General features: G+C 58.9%; 1 protein-coding gene across 2 annotated transcripts; it reads left to right on the forward strand.

Moving 5' to 3' along the window:
* Window positions 1–307: 307 nt before the first annotated feature.
* Window positions 308–7,746, forward strand: SMIM24 (small integral membrane protein 24). 2 transcript variants are annotated; one of them, XM_074939767.1, is made up of 4 exons: window positions 308–538; window positions 951–1,086; window positions 4,702–4,740; window positions 6,536–7,746. In XM_074939767.1, the coding sequence occupies exons 1-4, from the start codon at window positions 475–477 to the stop codon at window positions 6,630–6,632; spliced, it is 336 nt and encodes a 111-aa protein (XP_074795868.1). In that variant the 5' UTR covers window positions 308–474; the 3' UTR covers window positions 6,633–7,746. The 2 variants fall into 2 exon arrangements, with proteins under 2 accessions (XP_074795868.1, XP_074795869.1); XM_074939768.1 differs by having other exon boundaries at window positions 6,539–7,746.
* Window positions 7,747–15,211: the final 7,465 nt, after the last annotated feature.

Here is a 15,211-nt window from a genome sequence, read left to right on the forward strand (position 1 = left end):
ATCCTGGGCAGTGCCCCCCACTGGCTAGGACAAACGCTGCCCAGTTGGTTGGCCTGGAGAGTGTTTTCCGGCCGGAACTGACCGTGTCACATGCATGGCACATTTCGGGTTGGCTGAGCTGGCGTTAGGCAGCAAATAAACAATTTGCCTGAAAAATTTCAGCCAGCTCTCTGTGCGGCGCCGGGCCTGGAACCTGGGATTTTCTCCGCTTCCTCCTCTGTCTCGGCTGCCTGCAAAGGGTTAAAGGAATCTGGTTGCCATGGTACCTTTAAAACACAAGTTGGCATTTGCCCTCTTGAGCACAATAAACCCACTGGCTGGCGTCCCTGAGCCATCAGACGGGCTGTTCCCCACACTGGCTGTGGGCTCTGTCTGCTGGGAGAGCCGCTAGCCTCGCGCAATCCCCGTGCCGCCCCTGGGTTGGGACAGCACCTGGTGCCCGGGAACAGGCAGCCACCGTGTGAGCCGGGCATCATGTCTCCTCTGCACGCTGTTCTGTTCTCCCTGCTCTTCATCGCCTCCTCGCAGGCCCAGGACGGTAGGGATGCCCCCTCCCAGCTGAGACCGAGTGGGGGGTGGGAGAGCATGCGGTGGGCAGCCTGGCAGGAGGGGAGCAGGAAATGGGTCTGAACAGGGCCCGTCCCTGCCTCTCTGGGCCCCGGGCACGGGCTCCGTGGCCTCATCTCTGTGCTGGGGGGTGGGGGGCTTTGGGAAGTCTGCAGGGCTGGGACTGCTGGAGCAAGCAGGGCTGTGGGGTCCTGGAGATACCCTGGGAGGGTCAGTCCCCGCTGATCACTACTGCGGCCCATGAGTAGAGCTGGAGGCTGAAGCCCCTGAGGCAATCACTGAAGCAATCCAGGGACCCCCCTTGGGCACCAGCTTCCCCCGATCCAGCTGCAGCTCCCTCTCCAGGCCCTCTCCAGAACGAGTCTTTCCCTTTGGCTTGGCAGGCGCAGTGCAGGGCACCACTGCGGGCTCCAGGACGCTGCAGCCCTGGCTGGTGGGGCTGACAGCCGTCGTGGTCTTCCTCTTCATCGTTGTCATGCTGATGATCATCAACAGAGTCTGGTGCTACAAGAAGCGCAGGTGGGCTCCCTGTCTGACAGGGCATAGGCCACAAGACCCTCCCCTCAGCCCAATCCTGCGTGGTGCAGAGCGCCTGCCGCTCTCCTGGGCCCTCTGGCCCCCTCACCTGCTCTCCACTGTCACTGACTGGGATGGTCTGAGACCACAAAGAGCTGTGACCGGCAGGCAGTGCTGGTTAGACTAGTGTAGGTTGCGGGGGCAGGGGCTGGGAGTCAGGACTCCTGGGTTCTCCTGCCAGCTCTGGGAGGGGAGTGGGATCTAGTGGTTGGAGCAGGGTGGGCAGGCAGTCAGGGCTCCTCGGTTCCATTCCGAGCTGTGCTAGTGACATGCCTGGGGCAAATGACTTTACTTGCTGTGGGCAAGTGCCTGTCCCGCTCTGTGCCTCCGTTTCCCCATCTATATAAAGAGCATAACAGAGCTTCTTGCCCCGCAGGAGGCTGGGTGAATGGGTGCTGTAGGCAATGTCCACACAGCACCGGGACGCTCTATGCGATCGCTAATCATATTTGTAAAACATTTTTGAGATCCTTGAACAAAATGTGTTGTCACAGGGCACAATGCATCAGCTCCCTGTCATCTTGGGAGTGGAGCCCGCTGCCTGGTGAAGGTCACCCTCCCCTCTGGTGTCTCCAGGGCTGGAATCAGCAGTTTGGTGCTTATCTGTGGCTCGTTCCACATATCAGGACACACCTGGGCTCTGCATTCTGCTCATACTGCTGCCTCAGGGAGCACGGGGCACAGAGTGTGTACAAAGTACCAAGTCCCTGCTGCGCCAGGCTATTGCAGGCAAAATGGGCAGTGCCACCTGTAGCGAAGGTGGCCTAATGTTTTCCATTATCAGCCCCTGTTTTCAGCTGCTCATAACGTTGACAAATTTTACCAGTTTGGGCTGAAATTTTCCAGCTGGGTCTCAGTGTCGGGCTTGATACAGTCCAGCCTTTCTGAGAACAAGATTGCGGAAATTAGGTGGTTTTGCCAGGGTCCTTCCTGCCCGTTCCTTTGAAGAACTCAAGCGCCTCCATGCTCTGGCACAGGAACATAAACACCTGGCAAGGGTACGATCCTTGGTTCAGGGAGGTGCCTTTTGCTGTGCCCATGAAAACTCATCCGGCTTTGGCCAAGTTTTTGCCATTTGCACATGCGCAGGAGAGCTTGCAGGAAGCTCGCTGCTGAAGTCTCTAACCATTCCAGCTGCACTGAACGTGCTCCAGGCTCACAGAGCCTGAGCTCTGGACAAGCGGCAGCAGGAAGGCGGGCTGGGAGGGAGCCAGCAGGACACTGGATTCTAGTCCTGTCTCTCCCCCAAACTCAGTTAATAATTCTGTGCCCGTCACAGCACCTGTCAGAGGCAGGCAAGTACCAGGCCCCGTCCTGTTTTGCGGAGGGGGAACATCAGGCAGAGCCGTCTCTAGTCGAGTGGGCGCCAGTGTCATCCACACAGCGACTGGCCTTTCCGAGAACCAGCCTGAATGGAAGTGCTTGGCTGTGGTGTCTGCACACACTAGACCAGGGGTCTCAACCTTTGTGGGCTCACGACCCCTCTGTAAATGGCTCTGACTTGTTGTGACCCAGTAAATAGCCCGGGGATGGAGGCCCCGGGTGGTTTCAGTTGGATCTTGCCCCGCCCCAGCACTCACCCCACAGTGCTGTGCTGTAGGGCTGCCTGGGCTTGGCTCTCAGCTCTGGGGGTTGCAAGATTTTGCCCCATGCCCCTGACTGGTGTGAGTGGAGCTGTGCCCCGGCTCACGGGGTGGCAGTGCCACTCACTCAGATTTGGCCTGCCCAGGCTCCCGGCGTCATGACAGCTGGGCCAAACCTGAGTGACCCTGGAACCCCGGAGTTGCAGTGCCTGGAGCAGGGGGTGAGCCCAGCCAGCCCTGTGGGACCGGAGCCACAGGAGCTGCCAGGCCACCCTCTGAAACATTCTGGCGCCCCAATTTCGGGTCCCAATCCATGGGCTGAGAACCCCTGATCTAGATGATATTCCTTTGGAGAGCCAGGAGCAGCATCCACCATTCCAGCCTCCCTTCATTCCTCTTCTGGCTTGCAAATAGTTGTGTGAGCCACTAGCAGGTACCCTCACATGACTGGTCCAGATGGAGGATAGCAACCTACTACCTCAGCTAGCTTCCCTACTCCTTAAGTTTAAGTAGCAGAGGATCTGTGCTGTGGATCTAAAGGTCCTGGGTGGCAGCCCTGTTTGTGGCTCTCTGGGGGACGGTTGTTATGATCATGCATGATGCAGTTTCTGCTTTTATTTAACTTCATCCCCCTGGAGCATTCACACCGGGGGTACGGCTGGTCAGAAATGAGAATTTCAGGTAGCAGAAAATGGCAAAGTGCCGGATTTGTTCTCATTCCATGTCAGAATGAGAACGAGACCTTTCCAAATTTGTCACCCCAAACCACCCAAGAGAGTGGCCCAACCCAGAATAACCCACTGCTGCGGGCACTTCCCTGGGATGTGAGAATCCCAACTGTAGGTCCCTGTTCTGCCTAATTTGGAGCAGGGACTTGACCCTGGCTCTTCTCCATCACAGATAAGCACCCCCGCCCCACTAAGCTAGCCTTCACATTGGGGTGAGGGTTGCTCCCTAGCCAGAAATTCCAGCCTGGACCCAAGACACTTTCCCGATGAAAGTTTTGTCAAAACGGAAACGTTTCTGTGAAACATTTTGGTTTTGATGAGTTGGCCGTTTCTAACACCCCCCCAGCCCGCCCTCACCACCATTTTGTTGAAAAATACCAAGCCAGCTCTAATGACAATACAGCCTTTCCCAACCGGATGATGCGCTGTTTGCCCTCCAGGACCCCCTGCCTCATTCAGCGTCCCCGACGGACAGTGAAGGAGGCAGAGGCCTGAAAGAGGAGAATGGCTCTTTTCGTGTGTGTAAGACACTGGACAGAGACCCCCGAGAGCTGGCTCCTGTGTGCCGTTAGCAAGGGGGCTGAATTAAGGTGGCCTGGCCTGGCCGATTGTTGCGCTGGCATGTCTTAATTCAAGCACAGCTGACGGGAAAACAGAAATACCTTCCTGGGAAAATGTTTTCCTGGGAAAATATTTTTCAGCTGGCTTGGATGGCTCTTGTCAATTTCACTTGTGAAACTGGCCCCTCCCCTGGGCTGGAGAGGCAGCAATTGGGGGCACTCATCCCTGGCCAACCCACAGCTGTGGGAGCTGGCGAGGCAGAGAGCTCTGAGGGGACGGCTGAGCACCTGGGCTGTTTGCCCTTGGGGGCTTCTGACAGTTTCTCTGGCAGAGAGTGAAAGCGGACAAGAGCCACTGGTGGGCAGCCAGGCACGGAAACATCCATTTTCCCGCTGGGAAATCAAAAAAGTTCAGCAAAACGGACAGTTGCTTGTGGACCCTGGCTCAGACAAAAAGGGTTCCACCAGCTGCACTTCTGAGCGCTCGACTGGGCATGGGGACGGGCGCATTCTTTATCCAGAGCTGGACGGGGGCCCCGCTGCATTGGGGACAGCGGCTACGCGGTACCAAGGCTCGCTGAAGTCAGGGGGAAGCCTCCTGTTGGCGCTGGCTGGGGCTCCTCAGGCCCCCGCCTCCCCCGCCGCATGGCACCCTCTGACTCCCTGTCCCCCTTGCTCTTTTCACAGGAATGAGGAGGAGCCGCTGGAAGAGCCTGCCCAATCCAGGTAGAGCGTCCGCCTCCCTGGCTGCAGCCCCGGCGCAGCGACGTTTTGGGGTTTCTGTGGGGTTTATGCCCCCCCATTTTCACTGGCTACAACGACTCTGGTGGCAGGGCAGGGCTGAGCAGCGCCCGCTCTCCTGGTGCTCACTTCAGCCAGTGAGGGGAGGAGGCAGCGTGGGCTGGTGGCCAAGTGAGCAGCATGGGTGGCCGATGTTCCTGGCTCTGACGCATGGCCTGGGGCGAGTCCCTGGCCTTCCCTGTGCGCGGATCGGATCGGCCTCCTGCGCTTGGAGATGGAGGGGAAGGCAGGGCAGGACCCGTCACAGTTGGACTTTGTATCAGTGTAAGAGCTCCTGGTGCAGGCCTCATGTGGTAATTCCCAGCCCTGACAGCTAACCCTGACCTCACCGCTCTGGGGAGGTGCAGCTGGGCCTGGGGGGAAGGGTGGCCTAGTGGTCAGGTGCCGGCCTGGCAATCAGATTATAATTCCCGGCTCTGCTACACCCTCCCTCGGGCCAGACCTCTCTGGGCCTCAGTCCCCATCTGTACAAGGGGGTAACGACCCTGCCCTGCCCCACAGGGGCTGTGAGGGCGAATATGTTGGCGACTGTGGGGTGCCCTGGGCCAATGGGATGGGGCCAGATAAGGGCCCTGGTTGGATCCCTCCCAATTGGGGACCCCCATGAATACCCTGCCCTGCCAGCAGCCTTGTTGTGCCTATTGGCCCTATGAAATGGGCTCTGCCCATGGCTTGGACACGCATCTCCCGGCAACGGGAGTGTCTGTAACATCTAGAGGTCCCAAGTGAGCTCAGATCCCCTGTATGCCAGGGACACCCACACAGAGCCAGTCCTGCCCAGGGCACTCACAGGCATGACAAAGGCGATGAAGGCAGGGAAGGGAATTGGCAGCAGAGCTGGGAGTAGAGGCCAAGCAGCCAGCAGGGCCCCAGCCACTAAGCAAGCTTGGCTCCCGACAGCAACGCCTGTGTGTGTGTGTTTGTGTGCATACTCATGTGTATGCCTGTGTGTGCGTGTGCTCGTGTGTGTGTGTGCTCGTGTATGTGTGTGTGGGTACCTGCAGGTGCTCGTGGGTGCGCAGTGGGCTGGGTAGATATAAAAAGTGAGGGCCGCTCACAGTGCCTGTCTCAGATCCTCAGTGGGAACCGTGACAAGCAGGTGCCTTCTCTGAGGGGAGATCTCCACACAGGTGGATTTTGCAGCTGGTGGGAACTGGGATTGCTCAGCTGTGTGTCATGCACCCTATACTGCTAATGGCTAGTGAGGATCCTCCTGCTGCTCAGGGGTGGAGCTTTATGGAGCAGGAGGCTCTGGGTTCCATCCCCGCTGTGGCCAGCAGTGTAGTGGCAAATGGGAGGCACTAGGTAGCCACTGGCTTGCTGGGATGGGAACAGGCAGACGGAGCCCATTGGACAGCGACCAGCTGGCTCCCTGGCTCTGCGGCGGTCACCCCCTCCCATGATTGACGATTCCCCTCCCGGAGGCACTTCAATACCCCACTGTTCAGGGTGCCCGCTGCACAGCCAGTGACTGGCCCGGCTCTGCCAAGCGCCGTGTCCATGGGGGATTCTAACGAACGTGTTAAAGCCCCAGTGTGGGCTGGGCAAGCTGTGCTTTGAACACGTGGGAGCGGGGCCCGGGGAGCCAGCGAGTGGCCATTACCCCGAGGGATCCGAACACAGTTTCAGCATCACCCATCGTCCCAGGGACCTGCCCATTCACCCCCCTCCCAAGCCCTGCCCTGGGACCCCACATTTCCTCGCTGTCTCTCCTGTTCAGCAGGACGGTCTCAACCCCCTACGACAACCTGGTGCTGGAGAAGGACAACGAGGAGGAGCTGAAGGGGATGAAGGAGAATAAAACGACCGCCCTGTGAGGAGCCGGCGAGCCTGGTGGGATGGGAGACCACGGTACCCCGCTGGCTGCCCAGCACACAAATCAACTCGCTGCTTCCCTGCGTCTCTGCCCAGCTCCGCCCGGCCCCTCCCTGTCCCAGCACGGGCGAGCAGCCGGCCTGACCCACCCAGCAGCCTCCTCTGGGCCATGCAGGCTGCCCATGCGGCTGCTCTCTCCTGCATGCTGTCATGCAGGGCCCAGGGGTGCAGCGGGCACAGACCCCACATCACAACCATGTGCAGGACAGGCCCCCTCTCCCCTTCCCTGGTCGTTCAGCTGTGGGGGTGCACGGTGCCTTTGTGGAGCAGGGAGCCAGAGCCAGTCCCTGGAGGGGATTCTCCCCCAAAGCCCCCTGCCAGGCCCCACCTGTTCACAGGCTGCAGAGTTCCCCCGTCCCTCCCGATGCTGCAGAACTGGGCTCCAGAATCTGTACTTGCATTTGCACGAATAACAACGATAATAAAGGGTTTTGGCCTGTGTGGTTATGAAGAAAAGCCTAAGAGCAGGATGTAGTGAGTTAAGTGTAACCGACACAGAGACGTCCGCCTGAGTGTGCCGAGAGCCTGAGCCCATTGCTCCATAGGCCGCACTTAGGGCGACCAGATAGCAAGTGTGGGAAATTGGGACATTTTTTTCTCATGGGGGAGGGTACAGTTGCGTATATAAGACAAAGGCCTTAATGGCGGGACGTCTGGTCACCCTAGATGCACTAGCCCATGCAGCTCAAGGGGGTTGTGTCAAAGCTGATCATGGAAACACAGCATAAAATAAAGTGAATTTCTAAGCTGAATGAAGAGCCGGGGGCTGGAGTGTTGGTCAGAGCCAGGAAATACCCTCCCCACAGGCTCTTCCACCTGCTGGGCCCCATGCTACACACTGCAAGGTGCATGGTCCTGCCCATTCAACCAGCCAGTCAAGCCCGGACAGCGTCCTACCAGCTCAGCCATCAGAAAGTGACTCCCACTCATGAGTGGGTCAGCTCGGCCCTGCCTGCTTGAGGAAGGGGGGTCCTCAGGAGGGGCTGGGTCCATGCATGTGGCCCATGCAGACCTCGCAGGCAGTGTTTTCCCCAGGAATTAAAATTGGGGGGTGGTGTTCAAATTTACAGGGAGGGGGGTCAGGGCCGATGAGGGGTGAGACCGTGAGGGTGAAGGGGGGCTGTAAGGCACCATAGTGAAAATGGAAAAATGTTTCATGACCATTTTATTAGATTTTAAAATCATCACACAAATTAAAGTCGGCTACTCAAGCCTTCTATGAAGCACGACGTCTACAGCCTTCTTGGTTTCTTGTTATAATTTTGCACAACTCTGTTAATGAACTTCTTGAATGCCATGCGGTCATCTCGGGTGGCTCCTCGCATGTCCGGTACTTCCACGCCTTCAGCTGATATGTTCATGAGTTCATTCACGGGATCAGGCAGGAGGCCACTTCTTTCAGAACACAAAATTCTATTCAACGAGGAAAAAATATGCTCAGCTGTAGCAGTTGTGACTGGGAGCAGCGGGAGAGGAATTCCTGCTTCTTTCAGCCCAGGAAACAGAGCACGAAGATGGGGTCGAGCCACCAGTGATGATAAAAAAGAAACTGAAGTCAAATCTCTTCCTCCAGCTTGGGGTGCTGCAGAGACCACAGGGGCTGGGCAGCAGCCGCTGTGACTCCTGGTCAGGTTCTGCCCGGGTGCCAGGATCCGAGCTGGAGGCTGCAGGGGCTGGACTTTGCCCGCTGCGGCGCTGGGCAGCCTGCTGGGGACATTGGCAGAGACTCTGTGAGCGGAGAAGCTGCATCTCAGGAGTACGGACCCCCTGCCAGACGGAGCCCCTTCCTGCCCCATCCCCAGGGCAATCGGCCCCATCCACGCGCCCTGCCAGACGGAGCCCCTTCCTGCCCCAGCCCCAGGGCAAACGGCCCCATCCACGCGCCCTGCCAGACGGAGCCCCTTCCTGCCCCATCCCCAGGGCAATCGGCCCCATCCACGCGCCCTGCCAGACGGAGCCCCTTCCTGCCCCATCCCCAGGGCAATCGGCCCCATCCACGCGCCCTGCCAGACGGAGCCCCTTCCTGCCCCAGCCCCAGGGCAAACGGCCCCATCCACGCGCCCTGCCAGACGGAGCCCCTTCCTGCCCCATCCCCAGGGCAATCGGCCCCATCCACGCGCCCTGCCAGACGGAGCCCCTTCCTGCCCCATCCCCAGGGCAATCGGCCCCATCCACGCGCCCTGCCAGACGGAGCCCCTTCCTGCCCCGGCCCCAGGGCAAACGGCCCCATCCACGTGCCCTGCCAGACGGAGCCCCTTCCTGCCCCGGCCCGAGGGCAATTGGCCCCATCCAGGTGCCCTGCCAGACGGAGTCCCTTCCTGCCCCGGCCCCAGGGCAATCGGCCCCATCCACGCGCCCTGCCAGACGAAGCCACTTCCTCTCCTGGCCCCAGGGCAATCGGCCCCATCCACGTGCCCTGCCAGACGGAGCCCCTTCCTGCCCCGGCCCCAGGGCAATCGGCCCCATCCACGCGCCCTGCCAGACGGAGCCCCTTCCTGCCCCAGCCCCAGGGCAAACGGCCCCATCCACGCGCCCTGCCAGACGGAGCCCCTTCCTCTCCTGGCCCCAGGGCAATCGGCCCCATCTACGTGCCCTGCCAGACGGAGCCCCTTCCTGCCCCGGCCCTTCAGGATCTGGGTCGGGATTGCGGGCACCAGCCATGCTAGGAAGTGCTGGTTGCACTCTGCCCACACCTCTGTCTCAGGGACTCTTGGGCTTTCCCGGGCAATGTTCCTCGGCCCAGTTGCTGGGACAGTCGAGGGAGGCTGCATGGGCCCTCGCAACTTCCCCTCCATTTCGGTGCTATCTCCGCCCATGTGCCCGCCCCTTTAAACCCAGGGGCAGAACCTTCCCCAGGCTCCCCGATCGCCCAGCCCCATGCGCACCGAGCGCCTCGACAGCTCACCTACCCCAGCTGCTGCATGCGACCTCTGCCCTGGGTGTGTTTTCGCAGCTAGCGGGGGTGGGGGCCCCTCCTCTGCTGCCTGTGGGGGCTCCTAGGTCGGCTGGCGGGCTGGCGGGGAGGCAGGACCAGCTCTGCATGCTGGGGGCAGTTGGCTTCAGGAGCCATTTTCCTGCCCCCCCCCGGCGTGACTTTATTCTCCTGCACTGCTCGAATCCCCTGGGCCAGGCTGGTCCCTGGGGGGGCCGCTGCCTTGACTGCCTAGTAGTCACCAGGGGGCAGCAGAGCCCCTGCCCCCCATGAGCTAGCAGGTTATTAGCACTGGGTATCATGGCAGCGCCCTCAGGGGGCCCCGAGATCCAGGCCCCACTACCCAGGTGCTGCTCAGACTCCGTGTGAGTGACAGGCCCCGACCTGAAGAGACCAGATGGACACAGGGTGGGAGGGGAAACTGAGTCACTGGGTGGGGAGGGGACTTGGCCAAGGCCACCCAGAAGGACAGTGGCAGGGCTGGGGCTAGCCCCCAGGTGTCCTGAGCCCCTGTGCAGTGGCCCCAGGCAGTGCGGGGCTGATGCTGGGTGAGGGATGCTGGGCTGGGGGCTGGGGGGGGGCTTTCTGGAGTGTGACTGTTCTGTCGAGCTGAGCCCATGGGCTTGTCCTGCATATCAACCCACTGTGCTGCCAGGGGGATGACTGTGGGGGCTGGGCCGGTCCCACCCTGGGCCTTGGCCTTGGGCAGCCACAGGGCTCTGTGGGGCTGGAGCTCACCAGCTGGGCACTGCCGCTCTCTGAGCGTTAGGGCTGGGGAGTTGGGCGCTGGGGTTGGTGGCTCTGGGACTGCTGGGACATGGGGGCACTGGGGAGAATGGGGGGCACTGGGAGCACGTGGGGGATTGGCAGCTGCTGAGTCCTGTCCACCCAGACCATGTGCTCAGGGCCAGAGGGGGGTTGGGTTCCCTTGCCTGGCAGTGGGGGCTCTGGCCCCTCGAGGAAGAGACTCTGCAGGTACAGGGCAAAGGAACTGATGCGGCGGGTGGGGCAGGAGGAGAGTGGTTCCCTGCAGCTGGAAGGCACCAGTGTCACCCCCGCAGATGGGGCAGAGCCCTTGTGGTGGGGCCAGCGGCTGGAGGGGGGTTGGGTCTCAGCGAGGAGGATCCCATTGGGATTGAGGGGGTCAATGTCCTAGGAGCTGGGGGGTCCCAATGGATGAGAATCCTCAGCCCCCCCCCCGCTCCCTCCGCCCTAACGAATCTCTGGGCGCAGAATCCCCATCGCTCCCTGGCCTGGCCGTTAGCTGGGGGGTCGGGGGGGGGAGAGGGGGCACAGCCTGAGCCAGGAGTGCGGGAGAGTCACTAGGTTATTGCACACACTACTGTGCACACTCACCCATGCATTCCTGTGCACACTCACCCCCCATATGCACTCACTGCAGTGCACACTCATCCCCTCGAACTCCTCACATTCGGGTTGCTAACATTGTATCTCAACAATAAGGGGCTATTTTCTTCGCGCCCTGCCCCACCCCGCCGCTCGCTAGTGTTAGCAGCGTTACCGTGGTGCTGTACGGTGGAAGACGACCACTTCCAGCTTTGCTGTCACCGCGGTTACACAATCTCAACAAGTCAGAGAATCCGAGAATCTCAGGGTTGGAAGGGACCTCAGGAGGTATCTAGTCCAACCCCTGCTCAAAGCAGGACCAATTCCCAACTAAATCATCCCAGCCAGGGCTTTGTCAAGCCGGGCCTTAAAAACCGCTAAGGAAGGAGATTCCACCACCTCCCGTCATGTACGGTGTCGATAGACAAGTTATGAACGGCGACGTCTGACAGTTTATGTGCCTGAATCAGCTTTAGATGTGAAGTTATGACTCTTGGCCACAGCTTCGTACCGCACACGTGTGTTGTGTTCCTGGCTGATACCCCCAGCTGGAGCTCCATCAGGGCTAGCCGGCTCTGTGTTGGGGGCCCAGTGGGCCACGCCACTCTCCCAGCGGGCCATTGAAGAGACTCCTCCTGCCCGGTTGGGCCTTTCCTGTGGATGTTTCAGTCAGCGAGGAGCCAAGGGCCACCCCCTGTGATTCAGCAAACCGTGCAGGACATGTGACCTAAGGAGCCATCTTTTCCCACTAAATTTCCATGCTCATGTGACCCTGGACTCCATGTTGGGCCAGTCAGTTTCCATGCACCTGGGTTGGGCCAGACATTGCAAGCGGTGACTGAGGACCTGCCAATCTTTTGGAAGTTACCAGAGAGACCTTACAAGCCAGGCATCTTGTCCATTGCTGCACAACCCTGCTGTAAGGACTTTGCAATCGGTTGTCTGCGTGTGAGCTATTAACCATTTATAACGCGTCTCATCTTAATAAAGCTTCAGTTAGTTCACTAAGGCTTGGCTGACAGTGTGATATTTGGATAAGATCTGAGATACATGTTGACCCAGGGGTAAGTCTCTGTCCATTTGCAATTAGTAGAACCTCACATATGGTTAGGGCCCTACCAAACTCATGGCTGTGAAAAACTTGTCCCGCACCATGAAATCTGGCTATTGTGTGTGTGTATGGGGGTGGGTGGGGGGACCACGGTATTGACACCCGTACTTCTGCACTGCTGCTGGTGGCTGCTCTGCCTTCAGAGCTGGGTGTCTGGCCAGCAGCTGCTGCTCTCCAGCCACCCAGCTGTGAAGGGAGCGCAGGAGTAAAGGTGGCACTATCACGACACCCCCCCCCCCCGCACAATAGCCTTGAGACCCCCTTTTGGGTTGGGACCCCCCAATTTGAGACACACGGACGTATGGGCTTTACGTATTTATATTTTTAATGCATATTCATGATTTGTGACAACATCGTGACATTTCAGATTTAAATATCAGACACTGTGAAATTCAAGATTTTTAAAATGTTGTGACTGTGAAACTTACCAGAATGGCCCATGAATTAGGCAGGGCCCATCACATGGTGAATTGGGTTTTCAGTGATCTCTCACTGTCATAAATATAAAGGGAAGGGCAAACACCTTTAAATCCCTCCTGGCCAGAGGAAAAACCCTTTCGCCTGTAAAGGGTTAAGAAGCTAGGATAACCTTGCTGGCTCCTGACCACAATGACCAATGAGGGGACGAGATACTTTCAAAGATGGAGGGGGGGAGAAACAAAGGTTCTCTCGGTCTGTGTGTTGCTTTTGTCGGGACCAGAGCAGGAATGCAGGTCAGAACTCCTGTAAAGGGCTAATAAGCAATCTAGTTAGATATGCGTTAGATTCTGTTTTGTTTAAATGGCTGATAAAATAAGCTGTGGTGAATGGAATGTATATTCCTGTTTTTGTGTCTTTTTGTAACTTAAGGTTTTGCCTAGAGGGATTCTCTGCTTTGAATCTGATTACCCTGTAAGGTATTTACCATCCTGATTTTACAGAGGTGATTCTGTTACCTTTTCTTCAATTAAAATTCTTCTTTTAAGAACTTGATTGCTTTTTCATTGCCCTTAAGATCCAAGGGTTTGGGTCTGTGTTCACCTATGCAAATTGGTGAGGATTTTTATCAAGCCTTCCCCAGGAAAGGGGGTGTAGGGTTTGGGAGGATTTTGGGGGGAAAGACGTTTCCAAGAGGGCTCTTTCCCTGTTAGACGCTTGGTGGTGGCAGCAATAAAGTCCAGGGGCAAAAGGTAAAATAGTTTGTACCTTGGGGAAGTTTTAACCTAAGCTGGTAAAAATAAGCTTAGGGGGTCTTTCATGCAGGTCTCCACATCTGTACCCTAGCGTTCAGAGTGGGGAAGGAATCTTGACACTCACTTTATTAGACATGTTTGGAGGGGAGCCAAGGGCTGGAAGGCCCGAGGAGGATGGTGTTTGGCTGCTGGTTAACCAGTGTGGTGCTACAAAAGCTCTTCTGTTACTGGCTTGGTGAAGCTAATTACAGCAGCGAGCACCAGCGCTGAGGATTGGCTGCCCTAGTGCTTTCCGTCTGCCCTGAGTGTGGCGTTCTCAGCCTGGCCCAGACCAGGCACCCGGGCACAATGATTAATAATAGCACTGAGCCGGTCTCACCTACATTTGCCAGGGGTGTTTCTCGCGGCTTTTTGCAGAGCTCAGCAACTCCCGAGCTTGTTGCACAGAGATAAAGAAACATGGGATGGCCACACACACACGCACACACACAGAGACACATATGTTTTGGGTGGCTGGAAGCCAAGAGCCTCCCGTGAGCCCAGGACTCCAGGGTTTGGAGCTTTGAGCCGAAGGCTGAGTACCACAGGCCTGGTGATCAACTTGTGATAAACTCTGTGTGAGTGGGGGCAGGAATAGCCGGGGGGGGGGCCGCAATGGGAGGGGAATGATTGGTCAGGACTAAGCATCACTAAGATTGCTGTTGTGGTGGTGACCCAAGGTTTATCAGCAGGGGAAGCTGCAGGGCAGGCGCTGTGTGTGTGTGTGTTGCGGGGAGGGGGGGCGCTGCAGGGCAGGCGCTGTGTGTGTTTGTGTTGCGGGGAGGGGGGGCGCTGCAGGGCAGGTGCTCTGTGTGTGTGTTGCAGGGAGGGGGGGCGCTGCAGGGCAGGTGCTCTGTGTGTGTGTGTGTGTTGCGGGGAGGGGGGGCGCTGCAGGGCAGGTACTCTGTGTGTGTGTGTGTGTTGCGGGGAGGGGGGGCGCTGCAGGGCAGGTGCTCTGTGTGTGTGTGTGTGTTGCGGGGAGGGGGGGCGCTGCCGGGCAGGTGCTGTGTGTGTGTGTGTTGCGGGGAGGGGGGGCGCTGCAGGGCAGGCGCTGTGTGTGTGTGTGTGTGTGTGTTGCGGGAGGGGCGCTGCAGGGCAGGTGCTGTGTGTGTGTGTTGCAGGGAGGGGGGGCGCTGCAGGGCAGGCGCTGTGTGTGTGTGTGTGTGTGTGTTGCGGGAGGGGTGCTGCAGGGCAGGTGCTGTGTGTGTGTGTGTGTGTGTGTATCGGAGGTGTGATTGCACTGAGGGGAGCCAGACCGGTGTTAGCCTGGCTATAAACGAGCCGTGTAGATGCAGCGGCACGGACCTGGCATGGGCTAGCACTGCGAGTTCCTCGCCAGGCCTGGCAGACTGTACGGCGGCACCGGGGTCCAAACTGCTATTTTTAGCTGTACCAGCTGGATTAGTGCTGCCGCGGGCAGGTCTGCCCGAGATGTCTCGCCTCTGCCAGCCGTGGGGCCGTGCCATGGGAGATGTCCCGGACGGGGGTAACAGGGGCTGCGGGTCGGGACTGAGGAGCATTGGCAGAGCTGCATGGTGGAAAGGGCTGGGTTTGGCGGTGGGTGTGTGCGAGGGCAGGTTTATGCTGCAGCTGCCCGTGCTGTGCTGTGCCCGGCTGGCCCCAGCCCCTCACACGTGTTCCAGCCCCACAGCGCAGAGACCGGAGCCCCCAGGGCCTCCCAGCCCCTTGCGCCATTCGCCCCATGCTGGGGGCCTGCTCAGCCAGTGCCCCGCTCCCCGCCCTCGGAGCCTGAGCGAGGGAGGCCGGGGCTGGGAGAACTGAGGTCCCCTGTTCATTGTTAGCCCAAAGGACGAGACGCGGGTGACAGGGCCTGGATTGTCACACGGCTCCAGGCTGTGCAAGAAACAGGAGATGCTGTGGGAAGGGACCGGGGCTAAGGGGCTACCCCACTGGGCCTGG

The sequence above is a fragment of the Natator depressus genome, chromosome 25, assembly GCF_965152275.1.
Source record: "Natator depressus isolate rNatDep1 chromosome 25, rNatDep2.hap1, whole genome shotgun sequence".
NCBI classification, from domain to species: domain Eukaryota; kingdom Metazoa; phylum Chordata; order Testudines; family Cheloniidae; genus Natator; species Natator depressus.